A 22,538-nucleotide genomic window follows, 5' to 3' on the forward strand; every position below is an offset into this window, starting at 1 on the left:
TCCAGATAAATCTATCTAATAAGTAGAACAAAAACATTCAAAACAGAAAACTAGATCAAAGTACATTCATCGCAAAATCTTTTGATTTTCTTCACCATTATTTAAATAAAACAAAAAAAGCACGAGTTTTTGGTTGATTATAATTGTTTTAAGTATTTTTACAGCACTGCTAAACCAAAATAAATTTTTTCCTTCTTCTTGCTCAGTACTTAAGTAGAATTTTGTGTTTTATAATAGTTAAAAACATTTATTCTCAACGACGAATTTACATTTTTCAATTAATCTCGGTTTTTTGTTTTTTCATCCCTCAGTGCGGCGTCAACAGCAGCTATGCCCAGCCATTTTTTGTCATCGTCTTTGCGTAGAAGTGCCCTTTGGTTGATGTTAATTTAGGCTAGTAGTGGAATTTTCTAACTCATTTTTTTGAGTTACAGACAAAAGTCGGTAAAATTAAAATGCTTTTAATTTCGGTAATTAACTAAATTTGTCGGTAACTTAGCGACTCCACCTCGGAACGGTACAGAACACTACGGTACAGTATCATGCTGTTTATTTTCGAACGCTGGTTTTGTGTTCTTCAAATCTGGTTCTAACTCCATGTTCAAACTTGGCCGGAGTAGTTCTCTGCACGTCCTCAAACAGTATGGCATAATTGACCGTATCAAATGCCTTTGATAGGTCAAGGGCTTCCAACGCTGTTCTGTCACACGGTTGGATCTGGTTTAAACCTCGATTGATGTGTGTTGAAATGGCGTGCAATGCGGTTGCGGATGGAAAATTTTCAACATCACCCATCGTAAACTTTGGCGGTGCCTTCTCGGGGGAAAGACATCTGATACGACGTAGTAATCTTCGCTTCGCCCTATCGTTCTCGCGGTGGCCGACAAATTGTCGGTTAAAATATTCAGCGCACCTCTTCGGATCAGTCACCGTTACATCATTAAACGTAACTAAGGTCATATACTTCTTTTATTCAGGGTTCGAGAGTGATTTACTTACTCGGTTCCAATGTTGCAACACTTCAGATGGTCTACCTAATGTTTTTAAATTAAGTGTCATTCCAAAATTGTTCAAAAAATTAATTACTGCAGTAATTTCATTTAAAATTCCATCTATATTGAGTCCATATCAGCATGGTTTTCGTAGTGGTCTTTCAACTGATTTTAGTAAAGCTTTTGATAGGGTTAACCATAATTTCCTAATATTTAAATTAAATTACACAAAATAGATCAGAAATAGTTTTGTTTGAAGGGTATCCAAATCGAGTAACGTTCCATCGGATGTTCCGCAAGGAAGTCACCTTGAACCGGTCCTCTTTCTTTTATTTATCAACGATTTACCTAATTCTATAAATTACTCGAAATTGTTAATGTACGCAGATGATGTTAAATTATACATTTCCGATAATTGTGATAAACAATCTAGTTTACTTCAAAACGATTTAGATAGCCTTTTTTAATGGTGCAGGTTAAATTGTATGGATTTAAATTTAAGCAAATGTAAGCATATGTGCTTCTCCAGATCTTCTCCTCTGATATTGCAATATAATATTGACGTTCATTCATTATCAACTGTAGATTCATTTGTCGATCTTGACCTCTTGATGGATCCAAAATTAAATTTTAATAGCCATGTAATAACAATAGTAAATAAAGCAAATGGTGTTTTAGGTTTTGTTAAACGGTGGGCCAAATAATTTTCTGATCCATATATAACAAAACAGTTATTTACGTCTCCTGTTAGACCTCTGTCAGAATACGGTTCTGTTGTATGGGATCCTCAATATGCAATATACTCAGATAAAATAGAATCCGTGCAAAAACTATTTTTGCTATTAGCCTTACGAGGTTTACATTGAAATAGTAATTTTGTTTTTCCTTCTTATGCTAGTAGGCTAAAATTAATTAGATTGCCTAGACTTATGATCTCCATGTTGATCTCCATGTTTGTACTAAAAATATTAAATGGTAATATACCTTCAGATTTCCGAATCTTATCATTTAGAATTAATGTTCCGTTTAGATCTAGTAGGTACTACCAATTATTATATACCGATTTTTCACCGCACGAACCTCTTAGTAAAATGTGTGTTTACTTTAATTATTAAAAGTTATTAAATCTAGTATAATTTTATTTTAATTTAACAAACTAGCTGATGAATTAGATTCTGTAGCTGGTTTTCAACTTCCTACTAAATTCCCATTATGATGTGGATCATGTTGTGTACGCGATCCCTGCGTAAAGGGAGGTCGCCCCCCCCCCCTTGGAGTTCGTTGCAATCAAATTCCAAGAACGATGCACAATCCGAAATTGGAACACCAACGTGTGGCGTGAGATGCTGCGGTATGGGTCCTGTTCGGGAGACTGCGGTGGTGTTCCGTCTTTCGACGAAGACTCTGATGAGGACAACGAAGACGTGGACTCGCTAGGGACTACATTGCTGCTACACATAACAACATAATCCCTATCGATGTAGTCTCGCAATCAACTTGATCCGGAACAGTTTCTAGAGTGCACCCATTCACTACATCCGTTACATCGCACCGAAACAGACCTGTGTTAGATGACGTTCTGACAAACCGCTCAGAACCATGATCCGGGGGTTTCATCTATCCCAAAAGAATTCGGAACTGGCATTCCGTGATATGCTGCTCCCAACGCAGAAAAATAAACACGAAGATGTATATACATGTATAGTTTACCGATCGATGTTCAGTTTTATACACAAAACTATGATAGTGTGCGAGGTGTGTGGAATTTCACATGGGATGTGTTTTGGTAGTCCATTACCGTAGCATCTCTACAAATTCCTCTTCTTCAACATCAGTTTAAATTCTCCCAAAAATCCCAAAATCAGAAAAGCAATGGCTTCAAAAATAAGACATAAATTCTGATAATGTCAATATAAAAAAACAAAAAAGGTTACTTATATATATTTTTTAATTTAATACTAAAATAGCTTAAAACAATTTTTTTAATGGGAAGGATGCATTAGTTTTCTATTTTTTGTCATTAAAGATTTAGGGTTAATGTTAGTAGCTTTCAGTTAGAGTGAGTTTAACACATCCAATTTATTTCGGTATTTAGTTCTTAGGTATGAGGTAATAAAGGGGAAAAGGACTTTGACAGCTTCATCAAACGGGTAAGGATACTTCACAGCAACTTAGATCCAGAATTTCTTTGATTGTTTGCAATTAAAAGTATTTTTGTAGTAATACATTTCCCAATAAATCAATGTCCGATTCGTGTAAACTTAAAAGATACAAATTAAGTTCGGTTAATTCGAAAAATACATCGCCAAAGTACTTTTATTTATTTAATACTTTCTCCTATATATGTTCATTATATTCGTTTTTTCCGTTCTAAGAATATTAATACTTCATATCGTAATTCCACAAATCATGTGAGTACTTTTGGCTTTTTCATTCCAACACTTTTTTCCTTTTATATAAGAATCAATTGAACTGGAAATTCCTTCAATCGTTCGTCGGCTTATTGACTTATCGAATAAAAAATCTTGATCAGTCTGTCTTTCAAGAATTGAATCATAGCAACTTGTAAATAAATATATATGTGTGTGCTTGTATTTCTTATGAATAAATCAATACAAGAGAATAAAGAATGCAATTTGCACTGCAGGAAGCACAGTACATTATGCAATAAGAGTTTTAAACTTACTGAACTTACTTATTGATGACATACTTCTGGCATTTGTACAAATCATACTAAAACATCCTTTTGCACCATTTCAATTCAATATTAAATTCATCAAAATATAAATATTGATTTTTCATTAAGAAAAAAATTTTATATTCATAATATTAGAAAATATTATTACATCGTAGCTGAGAAAATAATTGACTTAACTTTTTAGTATAATCCTTTGTTTAGGCTTTGTGGACATAAGCGCCTCTTTTGACTTCCGTTGGTCAAATTTAACAACAGATTTCTTCACATTTGCTGTTTGTCTTCTTTTTGTAAGTATAAAAGCTTTGGAAATTGATTTTTTTCATTTCAATTTCCACAGCTGATAAATATTTTTCCTGTCTGACACCAGTGACAAAACAATCGTTTTACACCTTATATTTTAAATGTTTAACGGACTTATTTTGTAAATCTTGCTTCATCTATTTGTTTTTCTTTTGTACGAATTCCAGCATCTTCATATCCTTACCATTATCGTGAAGCTCTTTTTTGTCTTCCACAGGATTTGTTTCCCAGGAGATCTGATTCTTTTTTCGCTTCCGAAGTACTTATATCCAGTTCGTTTTAAATTAGATTCTCACTTTAAAAATATATTGGTATAACCATCATTATCCAACAATTTACAACAACCACTAGTTATGACAAAAACTATCGCATGTTTACAAAGATAAAATAACAAAATATTTTTAACTTATGATATTGCAATTAATACTTTAACTCAATTGCATTGTCTATGGAAACCCTTACTCTGCGTTTACAAAACACAAAACACACATGTATTAATTGTCAAATACCAAACATTGTCCTATAAAGGTTCCGACAATTAAAAGAAATAAAACAAAATAATAAATGAAAAGCATACATTTTGTTTTTTTCTGATCTCTTGTGTTTGTTTATTATTTTATATTGTTTTTTTAGCAATATTCAGTTGTTTTTTCTAGTTTCTTTCTAATGTTGAAATTGTTTTAACATTCCTGCCCTTGGCTAATGCTCAACAGTAACAAAAATGCAGTAAACACAACTCAAATTAAAATCAATTTGTCTTATGTAATCGCCAGGTTACAATTTATAGAAATGGTCAACAATGGATACTTTTGTCAGTAAGGTACGAGTTGAAAACAGGTAAATTGATCAATGATATAAACATACTGGCGAGGTTTTTCACATTTATTTCAATTTTCACTAGAATGAACAATAACAAAAAATACATACATTTGTGTAATACTTGTCATTGCAGAACATATTTAGTCGTGTATATGTACATGTATTTACACAGTTTTCGGTGATGCTTCTAGAGGTGAAGCATTTATGTGTGGCAAATTTAATTTTATGAAGCTACCGACATTTTTATCTACTAATTCATTTTTTTTGGTATCCTCTTTAGTTTCTGTGAAAAACCATCGCTTTTTATTCACAAGGAACAAAATCATTAGTAACGGCAGATGTAGGAGCGAAAAACGAAAAAGCTTTCGTGATGTTCCACTATTAGAGTCCTTGTAAAATTTGTAAGCTGCAAATAAAGAAAAAAAATTAATTATTATAAACACTTATATATATAGTTTTTACTTTATTAAGAAATAAAATATATATAATACTCTAATATTTATTAGAGATATTTAAATTTATGACATTTATTAATGTGTTCCAAATATCACTGTTGCTTTTTACCTCTGTTTAGTATACATGAGACTTTTCTCCGGTAAGATTTTCTCAAAACGATCCAGTTTAATTCATAAATTGGAACAAAAATAACAACGATTTTCGATAAAGCGATAAAACTGTAAAAATTCGCAGAATTTATATTTTCTACATTTTTCTTAATGTTTTAGGCACTATGAATACAAAGTAGGATAAGTTTGAGAAAGTAGGGTATAGAGGGATTGAGGAATGTACTGACAAAATTACGATCAAGACAAATGCAAAAACTCGATTCGTTTATTTAATTTTTGAATAAATTAATAAACAAAAAAAGTTAAAATAAACGAAATGTCACATTTATTCCGGTAATAGGCGTGTATGCAACATAACGTTCCAGTAAAGTTTATTCTCACTCGAAAATTATTACAATATTAGATGATTGTTTTCTGAAAAATAATTAAAATATTCAAATTATTGGCTGATTATAAATCATAATCAACTTGACTCGATCTCATTTAATGGAATTTGGTTTATCGGACATTTTGTAATAATTTGTACAACACTTTTTGAAAGTACATACCTAAACTGTAGTTCTGATTTTATGGTGTAATATAAACCAGTCTTTTTCGCCATAAAAGGGGCTAAGGGCTCCCAGAAACCTGTGAGATTTTTGATTTACAGTTTTAAGCAATATTGTAGCCCTATGCTTTTGAAACTTATGTGTAGAAGGAACCAATCAGATAATCGCATAAAGATCAATAAAATATTACAAGTTTTACATTGTAAAGTTGTAAAATTTTTGTTGTAGTGTGTTGTTTCAGGGTTATTTTTTCACATTCCTTTCACAACATACGTATCAAACACTGTTAACACGGACAGTTTTTTTTTTTTATTTTTATTTAATTTTTATCAAATAGTCATTGTAAGTTAACATTATAATAAATTTAATAGTTTGGGAGATATGTTGTAAAATTTATGAAGAAGTTGCTATTTTTAGATTTTATATTAAAAAAAGCAAAAACATAAATACTGTTGATAAAAATTATGGTGTAGTTTTTCCATAAGTCTTTCATAGAGTTTATTTTGTTGATCTATTGAAACCAGAAGTTTGTCGTAAATAGTAAAATTTAAAGTTGGAAATTATGTTCTGGTCTATAGGCACGTTGTATTAAAACAAATTTTACATGCTACGATAAGTCATCTATAGAAATTGGATGTCCTGGTGCGTTATCAATTAACAGAAGAATTCTGATTTCAATTTATTGAGAAGAACACAGGAACCGCGAGAAATTTTATAACCAACCTCTAAGGTAGGTTGCGGTAATTCAATCATTTATATAGGAGCACCAGTGCACCGGAAAATCCCTTTTGTTAATACTTTTAATTGCTCTCGCACAATCGCACTTATCAGCACTGCTCAAAACCATGAGCTAGCACATGAGTCCACAAAAGAGAACATTTAAGAGAAAGTTAATATTCTGTTTTTCTTTATATTATAATATTTTGTTAAATTCTTTTTTTTTAATATAAAGGTGATCCAAAAGTATTAATGAATCTAATATCTAACAGTAAATAAATAACGTTTTAACACTGATTCATTGATGCTTTCTACAAACAAAGAAAAATTGTGTGGTCAACGGGCTCTTGTTTTTGAGCAGAGCTGTACTTATACATATAACAACAGCAACGAGCGAGAATGTCTGTAAATAAATATATAAGGTAAAAAAAAACAAACATAAAAACTAAATAACAATCAAGGTTCTGTTAAATGATTTGACTAACAGAGGTCATAGTAGTCTATGACGATTATTTAAATAACTATTATTAATTTTTTTATCACAGATTTGAAATCCGGTTCTAAAGTACTGTTTTGAGCCCAGGTACTGTTTAGAGCTTATTAATCTAACTATTGGTGAGTATTATAAATTGTAAAAAAAATATTCCAAAATATACATAAATATTTTTTAATTTTATATTTTTAGTTCAACCTCTATGGTTGCCAGGTGCTGATTTGTTATAAAACTGACGTAGTGTGTTTTCGTTGGGGACATCTGTGGCTGGTTCGTTTAATATACCAATAGGAGAGAGGTAATATGATTCTAACCACGATGTGTGCTTTTCCATTTGGTAGACTTCATTCAGTAGTAAGTTTTCATTACTTTCGAGTTCTTTATTTTCTTCTGGTGGCTTTGGATATGCTTACAAAATGGCACAACCCGAGCAGTGTTGTATATGTAAGTATTGCAATATCTCTTTTTGTGATATGAAGTTTTTGTTGATACATTTTCTTAACATCTTGCGTTTAAGAATTTCTAACTCCTTGGCCACTATTGGGGAAATAGAGACCCAGATCGAAAATCTGTACGCAAAGATAGATCTGATTGCGACTTTATAGAGAAGTAGGTATTTGCTATTTAATAGATATGAAAACTTTAATAATATACCTTTTGTCTTTTGCATGACGGACCGTGCGTGTTCATTGAACTTCAACAAGTTGGTGAAAGTAATACCCATGTATTTGAGGGTGATTTTAAAAGGAATCTCAATTCTGTTTCTGGGGCATTTTCCTGAAGCGATCCGGAAACATATTGCTACTGATTTCTAGGCATTGTTTTTCACTCCCCATTTTTTAAGAATTCATGAATGCTCTGGAGATGAGTTCTAGCGTTTTGTAAGGTGTTTTTGGGCGAAATGTTGTGTGCTTAAATTAAGCAGTGTAAAAATGAAGAGGTATGGGTCTAAAATACTTCCTTGCGGTACCCACCTTTTGCTAAGCCCGTAGCAGACGACGTGTTATTGATGTTAATTAAAAACTTTCGTGCAGTGAAAAAACTTACCATCAACTTGACCAGATATGTGTCTAGGCCAATTTGGATTAACTTGTAAAGTACTCCTGCGTGACATACTGAATCAAATTCTTTCTGGATATCTAAGGAAATCGCTGCAGTAGACACTTGGTTCCTTAGGTTTGACGTTATATCACTATGGAGCTTCAGTAGTGCATGTTGTAAACCCAAATTGGTACGATGAGATTGAACTAATTGTTAATTAGTTTTCCATTCTTTATTTTAGGTCTGCCTCAAATAACTTCCCGATGTTGGACAGTAGTGATGTTGATCGACAATTGTCTAAGGTATTGTCATTAATCATATTCTTTTTTATGGGGATCATTTTCGCCAATTTCCAGAGTGATGGGAAATATCCATTGTTAATGCAGTTGTTGAACAGGCAGGTAAGCAAATTTATAACAATATCAGGGAACTTTTTAATGAGAAAATTGGAAATTTCATCCCGGCCACATGATTTTTTACGGTTGAGATTTGCAATTGCGATTTTTATCTTTTCAGGGTTGGTGAAGTGAAAATAACTTGTTCAATGAATTGAAGTTATCATCAAATGAATCGATGTGCAGTGGAGCGGCATTGATGCATGTTGTGACTCTAGAGTTAAGATCGTTTACAGAATTTGTGGGCAGATTTTCTTGAAAAATTTCATAATAAAATTGTTTAAAATTATTAGCAATTTCTGAATTTTCTGTAATGGTTTCATTTTTAATTTGAAGTTTTTGGCAAAATATTGATTTATTTTTTCCGGTAAATTGAGCAACTTTTTTAAATGGATTGGATGGTTTTCAATTACTAAACGCCTGCGCAGATTCAGTAAGGATTAGATCTCAGATGATGATTTTAAGTTGGATTTGCTGGGAAAGAATTGAGTACTCAGGGCTTACCCTATTGCCAGTACGGTGAAAAATCTTCTTTAGTTCCTTTTGTCATCTGTATTTAACTCTGAGAAAATTCTGAACCCTGTCGGAGAAAGGCGGTTTATGAATATTTAGGGGAATTTTTTGTGAGTGGTTGTTATGAAGTGGAAGAATTTCGCTGTTAAAGTTTTCAATGATATTATCGATTTGTCCATTTAATAGGTTCCTATTGGTTGCGGCATAATTTGCGTAGACATTAAATCTAGCTCTTGTCGAAAATCGTTCCAGTTTGTGTTTTTATATGAGGTGAAAAACTTTGGCTGTCTCAAAATTAGGTGTGTGGAATAAAATGATAACACCAGTTTAATGGGAAAGTGGTCGGAGAATGTTGGCAGCGTTTGTAGATTGTAGTTTTGGATTCCGGGATTGACCAAATGAGAGGAAATTAGGAAGTGGTCCAAAAATGAGGAACCAATTGGGGTGGAACCACTAAGACGTGTAACATCTAGTGGGTTATTAGCCAATCATGCGTGCAGTGTTTTGCCATTAGAATTTTCCTGTAGATCGCCCCATGAGGTACTTTTTGAGTTGAGGTCATTCCAAGAATAAATCCATCCAAGTTTTTACAAAGATGTAGCAATTTGTGTAAATCAGATTTAAAACTGTTTACAGGCATACTGCAGGGAATGTAAACAGAGCCTATGAGGGTATTTGATGGTATTGTTGTTTCTCAATATTCTATTTGAATAAACGACGTACCACTACCGACGTCGTTTCGAGGGTCTCTGGAAAATTTAATATTTTTTTTTGTTTTTGCAATTACTGCTATTCCAACAGGAGAGTTGTCATATATAAAGTTATAGCCATTAATCCACATTTTCTTGTTGTTCCGCAGATGGCATTCTTGAATGAAAACAAAATCTATGTTCTCACGGTGGAGCATATTTTCTAGTTCAGGTTGTCTACTAGCATCAGCATTGTCTACTAGCGTACGTTGAGTGTAAGAAATAAAAAGGTTTTATGGACCATAAGTAGATTTTACTTTTGTGAGAAGCCTTAAGAATTATTGCTTTGCTTCTGCCTTTGACTTGTTTTGGAAAGTGTTTAAAAATATTCTAATTTCTTGTTCTAGAGAAAGCACTTTGGGCTCATGAAATAAATTGGCAAGTTCAAGGAATTGTTGTATTAGAAGTGGCTTCTGAAAAGTTTCTGATCTCTTAACAGGTGTTTTAAAATGACTGGCAAACGTCTTACCTGGAGATAATAAAGACATGTTCAGTGCTTTACTCACGTTATTTTGGGCGATTGATTTAGCTTCCACTGCGTTGGCGACTTTTTTCCGTCTGTCTGCGACAAAGGCTTTATATGACGGACAGCCTCTCCAGTTGGCCCGATGACCTGATTTACCGCAATTGACGCAGGAATGTTCTGATGAGTCTGTCGGGAAGGTGTTTTTTTTGTCACATTTAACACATTTATATGGACAGTTGCAGATGCGGGAGATGTGACCGTGACCTTGACATCTGCGGCATTAAGGATCACGATCTTTTCTTTTCGGTTTTGAGAATCTGTCTATTCAGTTCTTTTATGTGGGTAATCTCACTAGCCTTTACCCTGGCAATAATGATACCAAAAAAGGTCAGTATCAATATTGGAGTCTTGATGTTTGAAACACTTGCCACTGTGTCAGGAACTAAACTATCCAACTCTTCTTTGATTTCCTGGATGTCAGAAACTGCGTGGAGATCCCGGAACAGAATTGAGTCTTATTCTAGCACTTTTGGCGAGAATTTGTAGAAGTTTATGTTTTTTGCCCTCATTTTCTCTTTGTCTTATTTACATTTTTAATTTTAAATGAGGATTGAGGAATTGATGCTTTCGGCGACTCAATCAACGTCATCATATTTACATTGAAGACAAAAATTGGCGGGCACCAGAATATTTTGGATTTGTGTCTCCCATCTTTGGTTATGCGGGTCTTTGCATTTTCATTGTTTTCGGCAGAAGCTGCCGTCCGCTAGAGCACCTAGAATTCCAAATTTGATATGATCGTCAGGATTATGATTCAATAATCGCTCTTTTAGATCGGTAATGTTTATTTTTACTGGTGACTGTGCATTTCAAGATGTTGCCTTTTGCGTTCATTTTGATGGCAGTCATCGTGTTGTTTGTTGTTGGCAATGGCGGAAAAGAATTTGAAGTTTGAAGGAGGGGTGTCAGGCATCTCCATTGCAAATGAATGCAAATCTGATGTCTGCAGCCAGATAAAAAATAATTTAATTATATTACAGCTTAAATCAGGACATCTGGTATGTTGTAGGGTTCACTAGGTTTTATTTAAAATATCTACAACAAAGAAAAGGTAATTCCGTACAGGTGAAGATCAGTGTTGCCAAACGTTGCAAAATTTTTAAAAGACACAACCTACACAACTTGTAATTTAAGCTCGCTAATCGGATCTTACAGTTTTAAAAATGCGACGCTTGTCGGGGCCCTACTGTACAATTCACGCAGATCCATAATTAAATTTGCTATTGTATATAATTCTAGTATCCTAATTATATGTCAAAAAATGTATCCACAACAATAAATTTTCAATAAATTATTTTAATTTCAAAAATGAACATTTTTGGAAATTATATTGTCCAATTCCAAACACAGAATAAATCTTCCTAAAAGGCTTAATTTTAATTCTTTCATATCCTTCCTTTGAATGTACAGTTCTTAGCTACTGACACAAATGTTTCAACACTTCTAGGAATCGCTATGAGATCATCGTTAAAAAAACAACATCCTTTTTAAATTGAAATCAAAATACAAATTTACATTATTCATTTTTAATTTTTTTAATTATAGAAGACAAGAATTAGTCCACTATATTACCCAAAGCAGTACTGCTTTTTCTGTACCGTTTTACTCTATTCCTGAGTACCACAAATGTTGAACACATGCTTTAATATGAATGTTATTAAAATACATCGAACGTAAAAATTTCGAAGGTTAAACAACTTCAACTCTGATAGATTTTTTGTATAATGTTAATAATAATTATTTTTTAACTCCAATCCTTAAAATATGTCCCTAATAGATATTTCACAAAACGACAACGCCGACAAAAAAAGGAAAATTTTCGCGGTAACGGAAACGCGACAACGCATGTACAAAGAGCAAATTGTAGTATATCAATTGTATATGTGTACTTTGTTTAATTTGAAAGGGTCTCTCCTATACAACGATTCTTTAAAGCATTCCAAAATTTGACAGCTTTCAATTTAAAAAAATAATGTGGAAACCTTAAAATAAAATGTACAAATAAACATTTTTAAGATTATAATAATTTGTTGAAATTATGTTGTTTTCTTTGTATTATTGCACATTTAAAACCGACACCATGATAACATACTGTTAAATTTCAAACTTCGTTTTCATTAAATTGAGTTTATATTAATTTTTTGTAACACGAGAGATATTTCTCCTCCTTAGGTAATTTCGAGCACCTCTAAAACGATTTTGTACTTCGTATATAATGTCAAAGGTAATGACATTTTCTCAGGGGGCATTTGTATTTGCCGCCTTTTCAGTTTTCAGCCTACTTTACGTGTTCTAACAAACCAATAGTTAGTAAAACACAACAAGAATAATTGTCTTTGGTGTGGATTAATTAATTAAATGTTTTCTCCGACGTCATAGAAATACATTCTGTAATAAATAATCAATATATTGCAAATTAAAATGCATAGTTTAATTACTTAAATACGATTTATATAAATATTTATATATATTTGATGTCGTCGCATACTGGGAGGACGCGTGGGACTTTGCCAGTTTTCAACAGCGTTCGAAAATAAACACTATGATACTGTACTGTAGTATTCTGTACCGTTCCGTAAATGCGGAACACTACGAGCGTATATATATATATATATATATATATACTTCAATTTTGAACATGGGAAATGTTGTAGAGATCGACAGAATATTACTATTATATGTATATGTATGTATATGTATATATATATATATATATATATATATATATATATATATATATATATATATATATATATATATATATATATACATACATATATATAGATTCAAAATAAGGGATTAAGATTAAAACAGATGCCAAATTACCTCTCGTTGGAATGACCAAACCCCACATTACTTCGTTAACTACATTGGCAATATTAATAACCTTATTCCTATATCACACTTCAAACTTGTCGTTCACTATTCATTATCGTGTACAAAATATAAGAGAGACACCATTGTCCATATTCTATATACCAACAGTGACCTATATACCTAAACTCATAATTGCAGTTCCATTTTTAAACTCCATACTGAATTTAGTACTTCTGGTAGTCTATATATTACGTATTTCGAAACACTGTCCATTTTCGAATGTTCCCACACTTTATATAAAATTTAGTACAAATTGTTATCTAAACGCTACAAACTGACAATGATTACAGTGAGGTAGTCTTTAGACTTCTTCGCTTTTTCATTTTATCATTTACCTTTTTAGCATGTAGCCCAATCTATGTGTATACAAATCGAATGTCGATCGTTAATAATTGAATGGGTTGTGTATTGAGTACGTATTCATAATCACCATAAAATACTACGTTGATCTAACGATGTCCGTCTGTCTGTTGAAATCACGAACAGCCCACATTATTTGACTTAGGGATTTACAATTTGGCAGAACAATTTGTATTATACTATTTGAGGTATATAAAATAATCTTTACTTTATGATGTCGAAAAATAATACAGTAGATCACACATACAAGAAACTCATTAAACATTTAATTTTTTCTTATAAGTGTGACTTTCTTATATGAATATATTTTAAATAAGAATCTAGTTTCTTAGATGCGTGTACCAGTATAGACAATGAATTAAAGGCATATTAGATTTGTCGCAATTTGCCCTTATTCACACATTTTACATGAATGCATATGTTTTTGGAAGGTGGTCACCAATATAAGTGTTGTCAATATTCTTACAATATATTATTCTGAGGGTGAGTTTTAGATCTGGTGTTTCCAACATGCTGTAAAAATGCGTTTATTTCGCAGAGACGCGCTTCTTAGAAGATATAATTTTGCTGTGAAAAATGCGAAAAATAGCATCGTGTTTTGAAGAAAGTTTTTTACATTCGTTTTCTTCTTATATAAAAAGATCTTATTTGCGTGGCTCTCGTGCATTTTTTTATTTATATACATTTCCCAAGCCATTAACAGAGTTTTGCATCTTGGAATTCTACACAAATGTTGCGAAACTCTACCTAAAAACACACATAAGCTTTTTTGTAGGTATTTGTCAAATTGCACATTTGTTGTTAAATAGAAAGACGTACTTTAAAATTCGAGAAAAATATTGGATGGAGTCACATAGGGTAGTATCTTAGGTCCAATTCTGTACGCCATATTTATTACCGATATGCCCACCAGCAATGAAACTCTCACCTCAACGTTTGCTGATGATGGTGTTTTCATTAGTATGCACAAGGATCCGACGTCCAATCAAATTGACATCCAAAGCGTGGTCCTTTTATTTACGTGTAGCAAATTTTTATCCAATAAAAAACCAAAACGTTAAATTACAGCCCATTTTGTCGGAAATCGGGATTGGGTTCAGTGATGTTCCGGATATTAAGATTTACCCTATATGAGGGCAATATCAAATGGTGGCTTATGTCCTCTAAGAACTTGAAGTTATAATACTAATACCGAATTAGTCTGTTAATTTTTTAAATATTTTGTTTGAAAAAATTAGCCGAAATATTTGGCTACGTCGGTGAGACAATGCTACCCAATTATTGACGAAAAAGTTTACTCAAATCTAAATATGAGAGCTTATTCGGTCGGAAGTGGCAGAAATATGCACCCATAAAAACTAAATATAAAAAATATTTCAAAGTTCGGTTTTAGAGCTCTCGTAACGTTTTTTCATTTCCTCGTTACTTTCACTGGCTATAATAATATCGTCTACATAAATCAAAACGTAAACTTTCTTGTTCCTTTATTTGGAAACATGAATCAGTTTTCCCCCTCTGAATACCGAAAACTTACCAAATTTTCTAAGGTTGTCCTGTCTTTACATCTATACGTTTCACTTTCATATTCTTATAGCTTGCCAATGCTAATAATTACTTGTTAAATACGGTTACAATTATTGTTTTCCAAAATATATTTTGTAGTAAAAAAATTATTATATGAGAATAACGAATAATAGAACATTTTTTTTGACTTAAGCGATATTTTTAAAATATAATTTATGGTTTGTAAAAATCAAATAGAATTTTATATAATTTTGTTTTGGGGTCTTAAATTTTAATTTAAGTGATTTAATATATTTTTTTCATTATTTTACATATATACCTATTTTTTTTATTAATTAATAGATGTATTCTTATATATTACTTTATTAAGTCGAATTGAAGAATTAAATGCTCTAAAGTGGATTTAGATCAAAGTATGTTTATATATATTATTATTATATATTATATTATTATATTTTCATAGGTATTTATTTATGTTTTATGTAAGTATAAGTATGTAAGTATTATAATTTATTGTATGTATATGCTAAATTTATACGTACGTATATTTTAGAGGCAGAGTTATATTTAAGAGGCAGTTAAAAAAATAGTATTTTCAATATTTTGGTTCTTCATTCAATTTAGTGCTTAATGCATTGAACAATTGTAAACGGTTTTTATGTACTTCAATACTTTTTCTGTCCGACAATGACAGTGAGCAATTCCCATTAGAACCGATATTTTCGACAGAGTAGGGGCCTTTGAATAATTGTTTCAATTTATGGCCGCCATTATTCTCTACTAGTACTAAATCTCCCATTTGTACGTGTAAAGGATTGGCCGTTTTGTAATATTGTAATTTATTGGAGAATTTTGATTGAGTAATCATTTTGGCTGCTCGTTGTCTTGCCATTTGGAGTCTGTACTTCACTTCTTTTTCATAAGAGTCAACATTATAAAGTGGATCTACAGTGTTTAGGCCAAGAGAATCAATGGTAGTCGGAATTTTGCCGAAAACCAAGTCATACGGACAATAACCATGGACTGTTGATGGAGTAGTATTAAAACAGTATGTAAAATATTTAAGCCATTCGTCCCAATCCGTTCGTTCCAATGACACATAAGAACGAATATATTCATTAAATGTCTTCTGTGACTTTTCTATGGATCCAACTGTTTGATGGTGGTATGTTGTCGAGGGGGCATGTTTCGCATCCAACATCTTAAAAAGTTCCTGCAGGGTCTGGTTTTTATACTCAGTTCCTCTGTCAGTTAAAACTTTTCTCATTGGTCCATATGTAAGTACAAAGTTTTCAAATATTGCCGTAGCTATGGTTTTTACCGTTTTATCGGGTACTGGTATAGTTACCAGGTACTTGGTGAGATCACATATTATTGTCACAGCCTATTCGTTACCGCTGTTTGACTTAATAAACGGACCTATTGTATAAAAAACGAGAATATCAAAGGCACTTGCTGGGGTTTCCGTTATACATATAGGTTCTTTCGTCCTTTTAAGGGACTTGTTCTCTTGGCATTTACTGCAATTTTTAACATAGTTTTTGATGTCTATAGACATTCCTTTCCAACGATATTTAGTGCGGAGTTTTTCTGTCATTCTTTTGATGCCAGGGTGACCTCCGTATAATGGGTCATTATTATACGTTTGTAGTTTTCTTTTCTGCTCGTTTCTCTAATTTTGGCGTTAACGCTATTGTTAGTTTCTTTAATAACTGGTTCGCACAGTTTTTGAAATCATTGATTCGAATCATATTGAATAAATCCTCATTTAATGAGAGCTGCAATTTGAATATTCCCTTATTACCGGTTATTTTCTCCAACCTAGGAATGAATTGACTTAGATCAAAGTTTCCATTAGCAATAAGGTCATCAATCTTTACATTTTCTAAATTCATTTCATTCATTTCACCACTTTTTTACCTCCTTTGCATTTAGTAGTTCGTAGACCCTAGGAATGTCTGATACGCTTGTTAATTTTTTAGCTTTTTGTGTCTGGCCTTTCTTTGATTTAGACCGCGTTGTTACCATATAGAGTCTCTTAATATGGTCGAAATCAATTCAGTTGTCCTTTCCTTCTATGTACTGTATTTCAAAGTCATATTCTTCGAGGTCCAATCTCATCCGGGTTAATTTTGAAGATGGATTCTTCAAAGAGAACAAGTAGGTCAATGGGTGGTGATCACTTCTCACCTAAAATTTTGTACCATATATGTATGGCCTGAAGTATTTTAGTGCCCAATGTACTGCTGCGAGTTCTTGTTCAATTACAGATTTGCTGGTTTCACCTTTGGTAAAGGATCTCGATGCATATGCCACGGGTAATTGTACACCCTTATGCTCTTGGCTTAACACGGCACCGCATGCATATTTACTTGCATCGGAAGTAATGCAGAATTGTTTATTGAAATCGGGGTACTGGAGAATTCTTGGGGTTAAAAGTGAATTCTTTAAATACTCAAAGCATTTTTGGCACTCTTCAGTCCAAATAAACTTTGCATTTTTCCTAGCTAGTTTTGTTAATGACAGGGAGTATTCTGCAAAATTCGGTATAAATCTTCTGTAGTAATTACAAAAGGCAACAAACCTTTTAGTTTCGTCCGCGCTTTTTGGGGTAGGATATGTTTGGATGGTCTCATATTTTGAGTTATCGGGAAGAATTCCCTTGTCAGTGCATTTATGACCCAAAAAGGTTACTTCATGCCTGAAAAATATACACTTATCAGGATGCAGCTTCAGATTATATTTTCTGCACGTCATGAAGACATCCCGAAGATTTTAAATCATATGTTTTTCTGAGCATCCATTACAATGAGATCATTCATATGCAGGAATGCCTGTTCAGGCGTAAGACCAGAAAATGCTATTGACATCATTCTTTTGAAGGATTTCGGCGCTACCCTGATTCCATAAGGGAGACGTTTAAAGCGCAATGATCCTTCATTCGTTGAGAATGAAGTTATTTCCTAGACTCCTCTTTCAATTCTATTTGATGACAGTTAGACAGACATTAGATCCAGACAGGAAAAATATTTTGCACGACCTAGTTGGTCTAGAATATCTTCGATTCTTGGTAAGGGATATATATTTTTTTTTTCATCGAACGTTCCCACGCCTCACATTCCCACCCCTGCCGACCGAGGGGGCGACCTCCCTTTACGAAGGGATCGCGTACACATCATGATCCGCATCAATGACTTGGCAACCCTGTTGTGATTAGTGTTAAAAAATTTTGGTGCTCCGTGCTTTTAAAAAAATTGTTCGTTGTATGTTTTATTAAATTAATTAATCTGGTAAAAAGTGTTTAAAAGTGTTCAATAGTGATTTTGTAAATCAAAGTGATAATTGGTGTAGTGTTTTAAAATCTTGTTTTGTGTTTTAAAGTAATATCAATTTTCAAATTGTGTAGTTTTACATTCTCCTTTTATCCTCTTTCTTTTGTTACATTAGATAATTAGTTGTTGTAAATTATCGTCTTGTTTTGTTTGTCATCTCATAAGAGTTGCCAATAGTAAAATAAAACAAAATTAAAAATATTAAAATAAATAAATAAAAAAAATTTCCAGCTACAGATCTAATCTTGAAAAATATAGTTGTAACTTGTGTATTAAAAAGAAATAATTATAATTAAAATAAATAAAATGTCGTGCCCTTTTGAATTGTGTAATATTGTTGCAGAGGATGAATTGCGTGTCACCTGTTGGTTTTGTCTTAATCAATGGCATGCAAAATGTGCTAGGATTAATGCAAAAGTCGTAGACACAATTAGAAATAATGTTGGTGTTCGTTGGTGTTGTGTGCAATGTAGGAAACTCTCTGCAGACTTTTATAATTTTGTAAAGGATTTGCAGTCGGAATAGACATCGATGAAAAAAGATTTTTCCTCACTATCACTCCGATTTGAGAATTTCTCTACATTGTTTGAGAAATACCAAGAATTAGATGAGTTTGTGTCGTCACCGTCAGTTTCTGGCCAGAAACGCAAAAGGGCTGCGAAAAAGGCACCAACTAAGGGAATGCCTAGTCGCAAAGCAATAGTTTCTGTGGAGAACACTGTTCCACAAACGGTTTCAGTTAATATCACTGAACCAATTGAGACTGGTCGTGAACTGTCGTATGCCAGTGTTGTTACACACCCAGTTCCGGTAGATAAAAGCGGTATAGGTAAAGGGGTAAATAATCCTGATGTTATGAGTATTGATAGTGAAGTTTTTAAGAAAACCTCACAATCTACTCTTGACATACAGGAATTATCACTTCCTTCACTTATCACTACTGATCGTTCCGAGACTGCTACTGGCTCCCGCCATGAAAATGATATTTGCAACAAGGTTTGCACCAGAAACAACGGCCGATGACATAAGCTATTATATAAAATCAAAAATTGAGGGAGGTTACTTTTTGAGATGTTATAAGCTCCGATCTGCATTTTCTGAAAGTAGATCTTCTTTCAAAGTCGTTGTGCCTGAAAATATTTTTGTACAGTTGATTTTAAAAGAATTTTGGCCTGCAAGGCATTTATTAAAGAATTTGTGGAGAGATCCGATAATTTAACTCATTTGCCTCTTAGACCCGATTCGGTGTCAAAAAACTAAATGACCCATTTTCTATTTGCTATCAGAATGTAAGGGGGCTTAATACAAAATTAACCAGTTTATATACAGATAGTATTGGTTTCAATTATAATGTATTGCTTTTCTCCGAAACTTGGTTAAAAATATCTATATTAAATAGTGAAATTTTATGTTCAAAATATAAAATATTTAGAAAAGATCGTGTTTGTAAAAAAGGTGGTGGCGTCCTTATTGCAGTTGATACCAAATATACCACTAATTTAATTGATCTAAATGATTTTCTTGATATAGAATTTGTTGGTGTTTCCATTGAATTTGGCAAATTTAAATTGGTTGTAACTTGCTCTTATATTCCCCCTTCATCTTCACTTGACATTTATAATCAGCATTTATCAGCAATAAATTAATCACTGAAAAAATGAAAGATTCCGATCGCATTCTGATCCTTGGTGATTTTAATATGCCTTCCATTAGGTGGCTTCCAATGCCAGATTCTGAAGCTATGATTCCTTTGCCATCCGAAATGAACAGTACCCAGTATACATTTGATGTTATAAATAGTTTGTGTGACTTAAATCTTTATCAAATAAATAGTGTGAAAAATTCCCACGGCAAAATTCTTGATTTGGCGTTTGTAAATATAACACAGCATTTTGATATATTCAGAATTCCTCCAATATGCACTCCTGAAGATGTATACCATCCAACTTTATATATTTCCATGACTCACAGTTATGAAATTGAAGAAAGTCAGTCCGATTCATTTAAAACTGTCCTGAATTACAAAAAAACTAATTTTCGAAAACTTAATACCCTCATTTCCTCCGTAAATTTGGCTTCTGGTCCTGTGTAACAGCCATAAAGATTTAGAATATGTAATTGATAAATTTTATGATATTTTAAATAGATTTAAACTGGAATGTGTTCTAACCACTAGAGTCAAAAATTCAAATAAATATCCATGGCTAACCCCTGAGTTAACAAGTTTAAAGAATTCTAAAAATAAGCTAAAACGAAAAGTTTCCTCAAAGCCCTCAGTATTGAAATATAACAATTGCTGAACGTTTCGCAGATTCTTATATTATACCTTTACATAAGTCTAGTAGTCTTACTAATGTGTCAAATTATAGAGGAGTTGCAAAATTAAGTGCCATTTCGAAAAATTAATTACTGCAGTAATTTCACAGAAAATTCAATCTATATTGAGTCCATATCAGCATGGTTTTCGTAGTGGTCTTTCAAGTACAACAAATCTTATACAATTTACGTCAACAGTAATAAAAGGATTTGTTCAGCGTAAACAAACTGATACAATTTATGCTGATTTTAGTAAAGCCTTTGATAGGGTCCTAATATATATATATATATATATATATATATATATATATATATATATACATATATATATATATATATATATATATATATATATATATATATATATATATATATATATATTAAATTATATGGGTTTCAACACAAACTTAGTCAAATGGATATCATCTTACTTACAAGATAGATCACAACTAGTTTTGTTTGAAGGATATCTATCCAAAACGATTAACGTTCCATCAACGATTTACCTAATTCCATAAATTACTCGAAATTGTTAATGTACGCAGATGATGTTAAATTATGCATTACCCATAATTGTGATAAACAAGCTAGTTTACTTCAAAACGATTTAGATAGCCTTTTTAATGGTGCAGGTTAAATTGTATGGATTTAAATTTAAGCAAATCTAAGCATATGTGATTCTCCAGATCTTCTTCTCTGATATTACAATATAATATTGACGGTCATTCATTATCAACTGTAGATTCATTTGTCGACCTAGGCCTCTTGATGGATCCAAAATTTAATTTTAATAGCCATGTAATAGCAATGGTAAATAAAGCAAATGGTGTTTTAGGTTTTGTTAAACGATGGGCCAAAGAATTTTCTGATCCATATATAACAAAACAGTTATTTACGTCTCTTGTTAGACCTATATTGGAATACGGTTCTGTTGTATGGGATCCTCAATATGCAATATATTCAGATAAAATAGAATCCGTGCAAAAACAATTTCTGCTATTTGCCTTACGGGGTTTACATTGGAATAGTGATTTTGTTTTGCCATCTTATACTAGCAGGGTAAAATTAATTAGATTGCCTACACTTAAAAGCAGACGTATTATGTTGAACTCCATATTTGTACTAAAAATATTAAATGGTAATATACCTTCAGATTTCCTAATATCATCTATTGGAATTAATGTTCCGTTTAGATCTAGTAGATACTACCAATTATTAGGTGTGTCTGGTTACTTTTCCTGTAGGAATTGTCCAGCAACATCTTTCTGAGAGAGTAAGGTAGTTTTATTCTCTTTTGCAAGGAAATTTCGAAAAGTAAACAGACGGTATTCCTGCAGAAGCTTGCAACTAATCAGCTGATTTGTCAAAACAAACCAATTTGTCCCCCATTAAAAGAATTAAACGAAAGGAACCACCACCAATTTCACAAGTTTTATAAATAAAAAGGAAATTTTTTCACATTTTGTAAAGTTGTTCTCCAAAAACAATTAGTCTTGCTAATTCCAAAACAATATTTTCAAATTAAAATCACAAAAAGAAATAAATAAAATATAGAAAACATCTGATTGGATGTCGATGAATGAGAAGAAGAAGAGTTGCAAAAGATTGCAAGAAGAAATTTGTCCAGCAAGAATTTGCAAACTCTCACTGAAAGAACTGTCAAAATTTCTCACTCCAACCGCTCTCTTTTGCACAACTTTCGGGTTAACAGACGACTTCCAGTAACAATTTGTAACAATTGTTACAAATTTTAGGGTAACCAGACACACCTA

General features: G+C 32.3%; 1 protein-coding gene and 2 long non-coding RNA genes across 5 annotated transcripts in view; 2 read left to right on the forward strand and 1 right to left on the reverse strand.

Moving 5' to 3' along the window:
- The window catches only part of LOC101895325 (protoheme IX farnesyltransferase, mitochondrial), a 39,136-nt gene that overhangs the window by 1,639 nt on the left and 14,959 nt on the right, over window positions 1–22,538 (reverse strand). The window contains exons 4-5 of one of the 3 annotated variants that reach the window (XM_059130528.1): window positions 10,338–11,392; window positions 4,973–5,215 (exon numbers count right to left, since the gene is read on the reverse strand). The exons of 1 other annotated variant lie outside the window; for it this stretch is intronic. In XM_059130528.1, coding sequence (XP_058986511.1) covers window positions 11,373–11,392 — 20 coding nt within the window. In that variant the 3' untranslated portion in view covers window positions 4,973–5,215; window positions 10,338–11,372. Of the gene's footprint in view, window positions 1–3,867; window positions 5,216–10,337; window positions 11,393–22,538 lie in introns of those variants that run through there. One more of the 3 variants, XM_059130520.1, reaches the window with a different exon arrangement.
- Window positions 6,938–7,449, forward strand: LOC131806460 (uncharacterized). The gene is made up of 3 exons (XR_009344049.1): window positions 6,938–7,062; window positions 7,186–7,255; window positions 7,326–7,449. It is a non-coding gene; the product is annotated as an uncharacterized LOC131806460 (long non-coding RNA).
- On the forward strand, window positions 7,440–8,818 carry LOC131806455 (uncharacterized). The gene is made up of 6 exons (XR_009344045.1): window positions 7,440–7,577; window positions 7,651–7,742; window positions 7,838–8,073; window positions 8,168–8,350; window positions 8,416–8,575; window positions 8,691–8,818. It is a non-coding gene; the product is annotated as an uncharacterized LOC131806455 (long non-coding RNA).

The sequence above is a fragment of the Musca domestica genome, unplaced genomic scaffold (genome assembly GCF_030504385.1).
Source record: "Musca domestica strain aabys unplaced genomic scaffold, Musca_domestica.polishedcontigs.V.1.1 11, whole genome shotgun sequence".
In the NCBI taxonomy this organism is placed as follows: domain Eukaryota; kingdom Metazoa; phylum Arthropoda; class Insecta; order Diptera; family Muscidae; genus Musca; species Musca domestica.